General features: G+C 39.7%; 1 protein-coding gene across 2 annotated transcripts in view; it reads left to right on the top strand.

Annotated features, from left to right (window-relative positions):
• LOC122884081 (cGMP-dependent protein kinase 1-like) overlaps positions 1-12,876 on the top strand; it is an 87,685-nt gene that overhangs the window by 45,159 nt on the left and 29,650 nt on the right. For both annotated transcript variants that reach the window (XM_044213476.1, XM_044213475.1), the window contains exon 4: positions 8,869-8,974. In XM_044213476.1, the coding sequence (XP_044069411.1) occupies positions 8,869-8,974 (106 nt within the window). The remainder of the gene's footprint in view (positions 1-8,868; positions 8,975-12,876) is intronic.

The raw sequence follows: 12,876 nt of genomic DNA, 5'->3' as shown, positions 1-12,876 counted from the left end.
AATATTCACGTTGATGACTCCTCTAATGCCCTTGCTGCTGATTTTTTAAATATCACTAACTCTTTCAACTTACAACAACATGTGTCTGGCCAAACTCATTCCCATGGCCACACCTTAGACCTAGTCTTTACTTTGGGCCTGAAAACCCCATCTGTGGAAACCAGGGACATGTTTGTATCTGATCACCTATGCATTGTTTTCAATTGTGAATTAGAGGCTACCAGTTCTGTCTTATCCCGCTCTAAGTACACACGCGTCCTTAATGAGCATAGTGCCTTAAAATTCTGTACACGGTTCAATCCTCCGGGCAGTGTGTTTCCCGATTCCTCCAACACCAACGATTTGGTTGATTATTTTAACTACCAGTGTTCTTCAACCTTAGATCTCATAGCTCCTCTTAAAAATAGACAAAACTCAAAGACTAGAAAACAGCCATGGTTAAATGACAGTATTGAAGCTGTAAAAAGAATTGCAGAAGAGCAGAACGCAGATGGAAGAAATCACGTCTCCAGGTCCACTTTGTGGCCATGAAAGAGTTATTACGCCTTTATAATAGGATGGTGAAGGATGCAAGAACATGCCATTTCTCTGCACTTATCTCTGCCCATCAGCACAACCCCAGATTCCTGTTTAAGACTGTGGATCAGTTAGTTAACCCTGCCTCTCCTTGTGCCCCTGCTGAGTGTGATGCTGATTGTGAAAAGTTTCTTTTGCACTTTGCTGGTAAGGTGGAGTTAATAAGATCTGATATCACCCCAATCCTGCCTTTTTAGATGTGGATCACCCGCTCAGGGATTCTTTGAGCAATTTTTCTGCTGTTACTCTGCCCGAACTCGCAGACATCATGTCTCTTATGAGAGTATCCTCCAGCCCTCTGGACAAAATCCCAACTAGGTTTCTATTGGAAGTTATGGATTGTATTGCGCCCCTTTTACAAATTATTTTTAACAGCTCGCTGTCTACTGGCTGCGTCCCTGATTTCTTTAAAACAGCTTGTGTCCAGCCAGTCTTAAAAACCTGGGCTTGATCCCACCCTCCTGGATAACTACTGCCCAATATCCAAATTGCCTTTTATTTCGAAGATTCTCGAAAAACTTGTATCTAAGCAGCTCCTTGCTGCTGTGGAAAACAATAATACCTTTGAAAAGTTCCAACCTGGCTTTCGTCAACACCACAGCACTGAGACAGCCCTTCTCAAAGTCACTAATGACCTTTTAATGATTGCAGATGCAGGCATGTGTTCAATTCTTGTGCTGTTGGACATAAGTGCTGCCTTTGATACAATTGATCATGGCATTCTTTTAGACAGACTGAGGCACTGGGTGGGCATATCTGGAACTGCACTAGACTGGTTCGCATCTTACCTGTCCAATAGGAAATTCTGTGTTAGCATTAATAACTTCAAGTCATCCTTTTCCCATATCAAGTATGGTGTGCCTCAAGGTTCAATTCTGGGACCAATATTGTTCTCCTTATACATGCTTCCCTTGGGTGATGTAATCCGCAGACATGGTATTTCTTTTCATTGTTATGCGGATGACACACAGTTGTACCTCCCTGTCAAGCCCACTGACCTTAGTATGCTGAGTTCTCTGCAGGACTGCCTGTCTGACATAAAAATTGGATGTCGATAAATTTTCTTCAGCTCAACTCAAATAAAACTGAAATCCTTGTTATTGGGCCCCAACACATCACTAAACAAATACTGCCATCCTCTGGTAACCTGTCACAACATATCAAGCCTGTTGCACGAAATCTTGGTGTCCTGTTTGATAGCAATTTATGTTTTGAGCAACATATCACTAAGCTTGTCCAATCATGCTTCTATCACCTCAGAAACATTGCAAAAATACGATCTATTTTAAATCTTAGTGATGCAGAAACTGTTGTGCATGCTTTTATCTCCTCACGCCTTGATTATTGTAACAGCCTGTTCACTTGTCTTAATCAAAAAGCTCTGACACGACTGCAGACTGTACAAAACTCAGCTGCTAGGCTGGCAACCAGGACCAAGAAGTATGACCACATAACACCTGTTTTAGCCTCTTTACACTGGCTCCCTGTTGGTTTTAGGATTGATTTTAAGATCTTGTTGATTACTTTTAAGGCTCTTCATGGCCTGGCCCCAGATTATATTTTAGACCTTGTAATCCCTTATGAACCTTCACGTAGTTTGAGATCTTCGGGCAGGGGTCTCCTGTCTGTTCCTGAGTCCAGGATGAAAACTAAGGGGGACAGAGCTTTTGCTATCAGGGCCCCGAGGCTCTGGAACAACTTGCCCGAAGAAATTAGATTGTCTGAGTCAGTGTCTTCGTTTAAATCTCGTCTCAAAACACATTTTTATCTGAAAGCATATCCTGATTTTACGTGAACTGGCTGTTTATTTTACTGTTTATTTTATTGCTTTTCTGTATTTCATGTGTTTTATTTCTTTATATTTCGTCATTCACTGTTATTTTATTTTTCTTGTTGTGAAGCACTTTGTACTTTGTTTTGATAAGTGCTCTATAAATAAAGTTTTATTATTATTATTATTATTATATTTCCAAGGTTTTTTAACACATTTTCTTTGCTGTGTGACAATGATTTGATTACCTGCATGGTAACGTTGTAAAAGTGGGAGAGGAAGATGAACAGAAATCACAACTGAAGACTTTGCAGTATTGTGTCAAAATACATATCTGTCATCTGTGATGATCTTATTTTTTTTTCCTCTAGAAAATGTATCTACAGGCACAGCAGTGGGCAGATAATAAATGCAGATTTCCCTGCATCTATTAGATGAACATGGAGAGAAAGAGAGGAAGCATATTTTAGAACTGTTTTACTGTCAAATAATGTATACACAGTGATGTACATTGACCAGCGCATTATACTGTGTTAATACTACTAGTGCAGTGCCCGTTTGGGGCGTGGCCATTCCGAGTGCATGCCCGTTTGGAACAGGCCAATTGCTTGGCTCCCGGTATTGCTGCTTGCAGCGTTCTCGAGAACCGCTCATCCGACTGACTTTACACTCCCTTGGGTTCTCAGCAATACACCCGCCAAGTGTAACGTCGATCAGATGAACAGTTCTTGAGATATGCGAAGGACAGTCAAACACACACATATACACACAGACAGACAGAAATTCCTTCCCTTATAGTTGTTTTATTTTCTATTTAACTCTTTGCATTTAAATGTCTTTTTACATTGCCCTATGTTGCTTTTATGTAAAGCACTTTGAATTGACTTGTTGTTGAACTGCGCTATACAAATAAACTTGCCTTGCCTTGGGTCCTCAGCAATACATCTGCCAAGTGTGAAATCGATCGGACAAATGGTTGTCGAGAAAATCGAAGGACAGACATACAGAAAGAAAGAAAGACAGATAGAGATTCCATCCTTTATAGTTAGATGTTACTAACAAATATATTTCTTGTCATCAAAGTGTACAAGTTTCCTTGTACACTTCACTGCTTGAGACTCTGGCCTAATCTTTATTTAAGTACCACTTTCATGTAGCCCTGTGGTGCTTTTGAATGTGGGTTTTCTGCAGTGCAAATGGCAGATGCTTTATACTTCAGCTGAATCATCATGGGCCAGATGTAGGCTGTTTTGAGTCATTATAAACCCCATTAAAACTTATTGCACTCACAACAGAAATCAAGATTACAGTCACAGTAACGCACACGTTTTGATGTTTCCAAACCCCACGCTGTCTGGATGTAAACTGTCAAAACCAGAGTACAGAGAAAAAATGTTGTTGATCTCACCCTATATTTATATAATTTAATGAGCAAAAATTTGATTACAAGAACAAACACACATGGAGCATTTGCATAATTCCCTAGGCTGAAATTAAGTTACAATTATGACTGAGCCAAATGAATGAGTGACTCCTTCCACTGCATACATGCCTTGTCCTGCATTCTATCTTGTTGGCGACATCCATATTTGTATTATCTCTCACGCTTAAACACAGATCCTCTCTTTTGGGGCCAGGCATGCAAAGGGAGCTAGTTGTCTATTTTTGGCAGTATTCACAATCAACACTATTCTATTTTTGCAAATAATTTGGAAAAATTGAAGGGTGAGGGATTAAAATCACTGCATCAAGGAGAAGGAAGGAAAGGAGGCGCACAAGAAATTGATAATGATAACGTGCTCAGCATGGCTATGAATAGCCGTCCATTATTCTGAGGGGGGATTACGTTCAATTTAGAGGAGCTTTCAGGGGCAAAGAGAAAATAGGTGTGAAACAGTCATCAGCAGGGTGCATATTGAGATTAGAATGAGTTTAAAGCTCGAGTGCGGGACTTTTAAATATAAATGAACGTCCGTTACATTCAAGCCCTTGCCAAACGTGTTCACACAATGCTAATTAAGCCTATCACCGCCAAGTAAATCTCTCTGTATTTTGCAGTATACAGAATTTTTTAATCTGGCGTCTGTGGCGACATTCCCGTGCTGGCACACTGGAAATTATGCGTTTTATGCCAATCAGGAATGATTGGTTTGCCAGAGCAGAAGCAGGGAGCAATCCAGAGTCATGTAGAGAGCTCTGCAATCCGCCATTGCTGTAAAAAAAAAAAAAAGGTCAATTGGAGAGAATGTTTATTATTGAGCATTGTTTATTGTGTATTTTGTTTATTATGATTGCATAGTTTGTGTTAATATGTTTTTGCAATGTTGTATTGCATGCAGTCGTGCCAATAAAGCCACTTGAATTGAAATTGAACAGAGATGACGCAACTCTCTCTACATGGCTCTGGAGCAACCGTAGCGATGGAGTAAGCTACAGCAACTAGGAGTGAAACCTAAGAAGAGTCCAAGAAAAGTTTCTGATGCTCCAGATAAAAAAGAAACTTGGCATTCAGAGGAAGGATTACTCTCTAAAAAAGAAAGTAGGTGATGGTGAGGACAAACCCGGATAACCACTGGTGTAGCTTTAGCTTTTCCTTGGAGAGCACTGAGAGAAGGGACTGAGGGCAGACACAGATGTCACGTTACTGCTCTTGGACAGCTTGATAAAATATTTGGAGTAGGCTATGTAGCTATTACATTTACTACCTAAATACTGGATTATTGTCTTAGAACTGTGGAAATGTCTCTGTATTTTGAACACGAGCCTGTGGCGAGCTCACTGTAGGCATACATCATAAGCATGTGTCGACAGTATTTGTGTAATTACTCTCACTGCCAGAATGGGGAGACAAAAGTTCCACACTCCAGATTTAATTTAGAGTGGAAAATTTATAATACAGATTGATGTCAATTAACACTTTACATGCACATAAAGTAAAAAAAAAGCAGCAATTTTGATGTTTGAACTATCATAATGTGATATTTGCGATGTAATGAACAATAAAGCACAACACACGGCTGTATATAACACGCATCAAAACACCCGCACCCGTTATCTTCAATGTAAGCCCACTCTGGTGGCCGCAGGGTGGTGCACGTAAAGAGGCCACTTTCACAGTGTCGACGAGAGCCAATTTTTCACAAAAGCAGCAATTTTGTCACATTTGATCACCAGACTGGCACATCCTACTGTATCTTAACTACCTCCTCTGTCTGCATGACGGCATGTGTGCTATGAGCGTTAATTGACGTGCATCAAATACTTCGACACTCTGCAATGCAATAATTGCAATAAATTCACAGGTGTTCCTGTTTTTTGTGTACCCCATGTATATACAGTATACACTTGTGGGTTTAATGTTGCATGCATTTACAGTCCACCATTACATGGCTGTTGAAGCCCAAATGATCATCCCACTGGAACAACACACTGCCCAATTCCTCAAAACCTTTCACAGACAACATCCTTGCATCTCTACAGCACTGCCTGGGGTGTTATGTGTATCCAGAAAGCTATGAAGCTAATGGGCGGCATCCCATGAGTATTAAGACATTCATCGCGCCATCACTACAGGATAACTAGCTCCCTGAGTCTCACTGCAATTTAGTCAAGACTCCAAATAATACGTTTACCTACTGCGGTGCGCTGCAGGCTCCCTACATATCTTATTTCCCAGTGCCCCATACGCCCACTTTCTGCCATTGCACACTGCATAGTGGGCAAGGATGTCTAACCTTCCACTCTTGTTGCTTCGGGGTCAAATTAGAAGGCTACTCTAATAATTTCTCTCTAGACCTATCAACATATACTAGGTTTACTGGGTCTGCAGTCTACCTTGGAGTAATTTGTCCACCTCACCCCTACAGAAATAACCTTTAGATTACATAAGACATAACTAGATCCAGATACACTATAGTTAAAAAAATAATTGAAAATAATGCCTTTGGAAAGCTTGCAAGGAGGAGAAATATTGTGGAACATGTGTGTTTGGCAGCAGTGTTACAATCCTTTGTGCCAACAGTATTTCATAGTGTATAATTTTACATTTTTACAGTGCGTGTTACTTGTAAAAATAAAATGTTTATTTGTACGCGTGTGCATGGTTATGTGTATGTACACACAGCAGCATATGTGTATTTATATCTAAGAAGACATACTTATGTGCATCTGTGTGTATGTGCATCCTCAATGTGTATCTCTGTGTGTATCTGATGTTTGTGTGTGCTTGTAAAGGATGTCTGCATATCTGTGTATCCACACATCTGTGTCTGTATACATTTTTATGTCATGCCGTGTGGTTTGGGCTCCAAGAAAGTCTCTATAACTAAAAACAGTGTCAGGCTGCGTAATGAGGGCATTTCTCCTGTGGTTTGGCCCTATTTTGAAGTGCTGCCAAACTCTTGGTCTGCAGAGAAAGATTTGTGGTGTCTGTGGGGGTGTGCTCACTCACTTGCACGCATGTACTGTATGTAAATATGTACATAAAAACCTTAAGTATATGAGTTTGTGTGTTAGCACAAGTGTACATTTTTGTGTGTATGTGTGCTCATGGAGCAATATTAAAAATTACTAATATTTGCCAGGTTATCACAGACAACAATTCAACTCTAACCTTAACCCTCAACTGGTCAGTTGTCTACATTAGCCATTATCCTTCCCTAAAAGTAATTCTAAAAATTGTAAAATCTTAAACTTTTATAAGGTAATCCTCTGTACTCACAAGAATAGCTAAACAAAAGTTGGTGTGCTGTGTGTGTGTGAGTGACCATCAGATTTATTAAGTGTAGCAGTATCAAATATACGCTATTAAAGAATGCCCATTAAACTGCAGGCCCAGCATTCATCCTCCTAAAGTGACACACTGATTCCCCATCAGCTGCAGGGGTGCTGTTCTGTAGCTAAGCATGCACTGTGACTTCACTGTTAAGGACAACGAGCGAAAAATAATTTTCCTATAATCAGTAAATACAAAACTCAATTTTATCTTTAAAACTCTGTTAAGAAGTGTCACACTGGGAAGATGAGATAGAGTGAAAAGCTCTAGCAAGAGACATACACACTCAGACAAAATACCAAGTAGACTGACTCTTATCTGATGGGTTTTTTTCTAATATTACTACATGTCCCTGTGGCCATGGGGCTCCCTGGGGATCTCCAGATTTGTTTTGGGGTCAGACTGTGGATTCTCTCTATCTTCTTTCTTATTACTCCTCACAGTCTACTGTACAACTGCACAATTGAAACACTTAAATTGAAACAAGAGTCTCTCTTGCAGAAGATAATGATACAATTGAGAAACACCAAAGTTGTTAATTAATTACCACAAACTGCTATTACCAAAGTGAAGCACTGACTTCTGGAAGTCACTATACAATATGGCTCAGCTGGATGAAATATGAGGTTTTGCCATGTTTTGTTAAGTTTCTGCCCCAGCAACCCAATTGGTGGAGATATAATGACATTCAGGTTTGGGTTAGAGGTCCATTGCTCTGATTAAAACCCACATGGCCTGGTTCCAACAGAGTCTGCTCTTCACAACAGCGATCTAAATAATATATTCTGATCAAAAGTGACTACAGAGGACCCCAGAGAAAGAGCTGTTGAGGTTTGAAACATTAAAAATGGCAAGAAAAGGAATTTTGAAAGACCCAGGCCTCCATCAATCAACAGTCAGGCATAAAAATGAAAACAGTGGAAGAGATTTAGCTAGCACTATTTCTGCTCTTTGAAGGGTATTCTGCAAAGATTGCTATATTTAAACGAAAAAAAGAAAAACTCTGCATACCAACACTTTAACCTCAATCCATTCCATGTATAGACAGTATTATTGTTTGGAGTCGGTGCCTCGGGGGCAGCGCAGATTGCAATCATTGAAGGAACAATTATTTCCAAATTGTTCCAGGAAATTGTACAGAAGAATATCAGGGTAGCTGTTTGTGATTTGAAACTTAACATAACTTTTGTTACACAGTTTGATAATTGCTCTTAACACAAAGAGCAATCAGTAACTCAAGGGCTTTAACTAAAAAAAACAACAACGTTGGCATAGTTAAGTCAGATTCCTGACCTCAAACCCAATTAAAATGCTGTAGCATGACTTGAAGCAAGCCATCCATGCAAGGTATTCCAAAAATACCAATTAACTCCAGCTGCTGTGTAAAGAGTAATTGTCCAGAATACCTCCTATTTGCTCTGCAGGGCTGATCAGCAGGTAGAGAAAACATTTGGATGACAGTTATTGCAACTAAAAGAGTATCTAAAGGTTCACAGATTCTCACCTCTCTACCTCACTCTCTGAACAGAGATTTCAGTAGGGTTTTAGTTTAAATTCATTCACACATGCCATGACACAACTATGATTCTTCTCAAATTTCAAGTTCAGTATCAAATGCTTTAAAGTGCATATGATATTCACTATATTCACACTGTATATGCACAAAGCATAAAACTGTTATTATTGTGATTACCTGAGGGTGAAAACTGTCTTTCATGACATTGCTTATGTGTATTCTTCTTTCCAGCTCTAACAAATGTGAAGCTGTGGGCCATCGACCGACAATGTTTTCAGACGATCATGATGAGGACGGGTCTCATCAAGCACACAGAATATATGGAGTTTCTGAAAAGGTGAGGAACCAGGCTAAATTGTCCCACAATGACAGACAATTGGCCTGAATAGGGCTTTGATCTGGAATGTAATGAATGAATTAACTAAATGAATTCAGGAGAATATGTGTGAGCTGTTTCTCAGAAGATTCCTTACTCCTCATTTTTGCCAATAAATTGTATAATTCAACATTAATTTCTGGTGCGTTACTGAAGGTGTCATTCATCCTACTGGAAAAATACCATGTACCTCTATCATCTTTCTTTAATGTCCCTATCTATATCAGAGAGCCCTCTGCCCTAACCACTTATCTATAGAGAAGCCTATTATCACTTAAAAGGCCTCTTTTTTGGCCTGCATGGAGTATAGGATAAAAGAACAACTCATCAAAAGCCAGTGGGAAAGCAGTGTACACTGATCAAGATACATGAGATGTAATTACAGTATAAATCGCATCCCCTGTCTATGTTCAACTTTCCTCTTTTTCGGTCATCCACTTTGGTCTTCATTAAGCCAATTTTGAAAATTATGTCACATCTTCCCTATATTACATGTGCCACTGCCACTCCATTTTCACATGACTTTGTTTCTGGGCCGATGTTAGAAATTGCTCCTATGTCTTCTCTATTCCTCGCACATGTGTGCTCCACTGTATTTACGTTAAAGTTCCCAAATCATAAAAGTGCACTCTCTACCTAGGGTCATTTCTACTGAACAAAACCTCATGAATCACTGTGATCATGATCAGACTCTGACACTATTTTTTCAGGGTTGTTTCAAGGCATGCGGCTGGATATAGCACATAGGAAACCAGCTTTTCACTAGACATTTCCAGCAAATCCTCATACCTAAACTACAAAATAGGCTGTATGTCAATACCTTTCAAAACAACAGATTTTATGTTTGGGTATACTTTGTTAAGGACAGGGAAAGATCACAGACATGGTTAAAAGATACCAATGTTTACTGTTTGTTGTAGACAGGAGGCAGTCCCTTTGCATAGCACCCTTTGTACACCCAGTCATTCACTTTCATCTCTTCCCTCAGACCTAAGGGCCAGGGTCTACTCGATCAGAACTAGTTCATTCAATGTGTTGTCCGACCCATTGGAAATCAAAAGTGTTAATAAATGCTCCGAACTGCAACACTGGAAGGCCGTCATAGACTGGAGATGCAATATCGTTTAAATAAGGGGATAATGCTGCACATTTCAGACAGTCTCTGCAGCAGGGCATCCATAATGTTGCACTCGGATAGTCACATGAAAAGTGCCACAAAGAGAGAGAGAGAATTTCAAACCCTGCGTCCTTTCTCACCTCTGCACAGCTGGCTATTCAGGGCATGAATGTCAGATTGTCAAAAGTTACAGAAATGGTCAGACACAGTCCCCCCCTAATCCCACTTCGGAAAGGTGTAGGGGGAGGGGGTTTCTGCAACTATTTGACCATCTGATTTCTGACAGAGTATACTGGCCCTTTTGTAAGACTTTTGTAGCAGTATAACAATATCGCACTGCTTCTGCCTTTGCTACTAAAAGGGGATTATCACGCAAGATATGGCAAATTAGGGAAATAAAAACGTAGGTTGTTTTAAACCATAATGACAAATGCTGTCGTTTTTCTGGTGAGAAAAATCTCCCTGGATAGTATAACAGTCTGACATTTGCAGGTCAGTCACAAGAAAGCCACTTCAACCCTTGCTGTATCTACAGAACCCTTACACCACGAAGGAAGACTTTAAGAGATACTGGACAGTACCAAAAATATATTTCCAACCAGATAAAAAATACACCATTAATCTTACTTTCATGTCTAAGACTGAAGCTATTTTAGTAATGGCTTTAAATAAAAAAAAGACAAGACACTTCTATCTCTTTACTGAGTGTACAAGCATGTACTGTATGGTAGCTCTTGCCTCTCAGCGACTGTTGCGTAACAGTCCAACCTATATGTAAATATTTGATAGATGTATGTATTGCTTGGTTTAGGCTCACAGTTTATAAAGTGGTGGGGGGGGGGGTGTTTCGCCATATGTAGATAATTAGATTGCTGTTGTGCTTCCTAGAAGCAGATCTAATAAAAGAGCTGTAGTTTAAGCATAAGAACAAACACATGCTGGTCCCTGTGAGTCCTCTACCCACTCCTTAACTGCTTTGAAATTATATATTTGCACTCACAAGTTGTGGAGGAAGAACACAGATGAAAAACTGACAGAGAAATCCCACAATGACTTTTTTTATTGCAAAGGTAGCATCTAATGAACTGACAAACATAACTAAGGTTTACAAAATGGGTATTGCTGTGAATTGATATTTATAAGGTTGGTGGGCTTTTACTCAACCCTCTGCCCCCTTCCACTTTAGATAAAAGTCTAGCAATAAGGCATAGAGTAAAAGCAAACAGCCATGTGCCTAATGATTTGCAAAAAGGCATGGGAAATTAGCATGGGAAAGCATTAATCAAACCCCTTCATCAAACAAGTGCTAGTTTTTCTAGGTGTTTGCAAGATCACCATAGAAATTGTTAAAGGCTATCTTACGCTTTACTCACAATCGCACAGTGCCATAAGTGTAATGATGTTAGAATGTTTAAAATGATCAAAAAGACCACATTCATGAAACCGCACTTCCCCATTGGCCTTGTATAATTAATTAATTTGATGTAACACAATTAAGCTGTTTGATCAGAAATTTACTACAACAGAGGCTTTTTGTTTGTGTCAACAGCTTCACAGCTCAAGGGATTGAAACTCCATATGTTTCATGTAGAGCAGGGTCATCCGTTCACTGCCTAGCTGATTAGCTAGGGCTTCTGTCGAGGAAGCAACTATACAAGGATCAGCACAGTGGCTGAGGCCTGGGTTGGGGGCCAGGACAAGATGGTTCAGATTACTGTAATAAAGCACGGAAAATGAGGTGGGAGAGAGATGGAGAAACAGAGAGAGAGAGAGAGAGAGAGAGAGAGAGAGAGTGATGATAGGGGGAGATAAGTCCTTTGTTCACTAACACAGGGTATTTTCTCTCCTCCTTGATAAACATTGGGCCGGTTTTATTTAGTAGGCTTGATAACAGGCAGATAGCGTTCCATGAGGCTGCCAGGAAGCAAACGGAACAAACATTAGAGCCTCATAATGGTGTATTCAACCTTAGGATCTGATGCCCTGCAGTGTAACTAGACATGTTGCCCAGTTTATGCTGAAATATTTATATACACATACTGTAATACAGTAGGCCAACTCCTATAGCATAATATTGATTTTTATGTGATCCTGTTGCCTATATTTATTTTGTTCACTTCAGATCACAGGTCTTCTTCAATTCTGGTCAATTGTTTCAAAGCCAATGCATATACTAAGCTGCCAGCTACACGTTTTTTTTAACCTGACGACCACAAAAGACTTAACAAGTAATATAGTAATATGTATGAATCTATTCACTCAGCTCAACTCAACTCAACTCAGCTGCTAGGCTGTTAACCAGGACCACGAAGTACGACCACATAACACCTGTTTTAGCCTCTTTACATTGGCTCCCTGTTTGTTTTAGGATTGATTTTAAGATCTTGTTGATTACTTTTAAGGCTCTTCATGGCCTGGCCCCAGATTATTTTTTAGAACTTGTAATGCCTTATGAACCTTCACGTAGTTTGAGATCTTCGGGCAGGGGTTGCCTGTCTGTTCCTGAGTCCAGGATGAAAACTAAGGGGGACAGAGCTTTTGCTATCAGGGCACCGAGGCTCTGGAACAACTTGCCCGAAGAAATTAGGTTGTCTGAGTAGGTGTCTTCGTCTCAAAACACATTTTTATTTGAAAGTATATCCTGATTTTACCTGAACTGGCTGTTTATTTTACTGTTTATTTTATTGCTTTTGTGTATTTTATTTCTTTATATCTCATCATTCACTGTGGTATTTTATTTCTCTTG

This window comes from Siniperca chuatsi, linkage group LG11 (assembly GCF_020085105.1).
Source record: "Siniperca chuatsi isolate FFG_IHB_CAS linkage group LG11, ASM2008510v1, whole genome shotgun sequence".
NCBI lineage: Eukaryota > Metazoa > Chordata > Actinopteri > Centrarchiformes > Sinipercidae > Siniperca > Siniperca chuatsi.
This window is presented reverse-complemented; position numbering and strand designations above follow the sequence as displayed.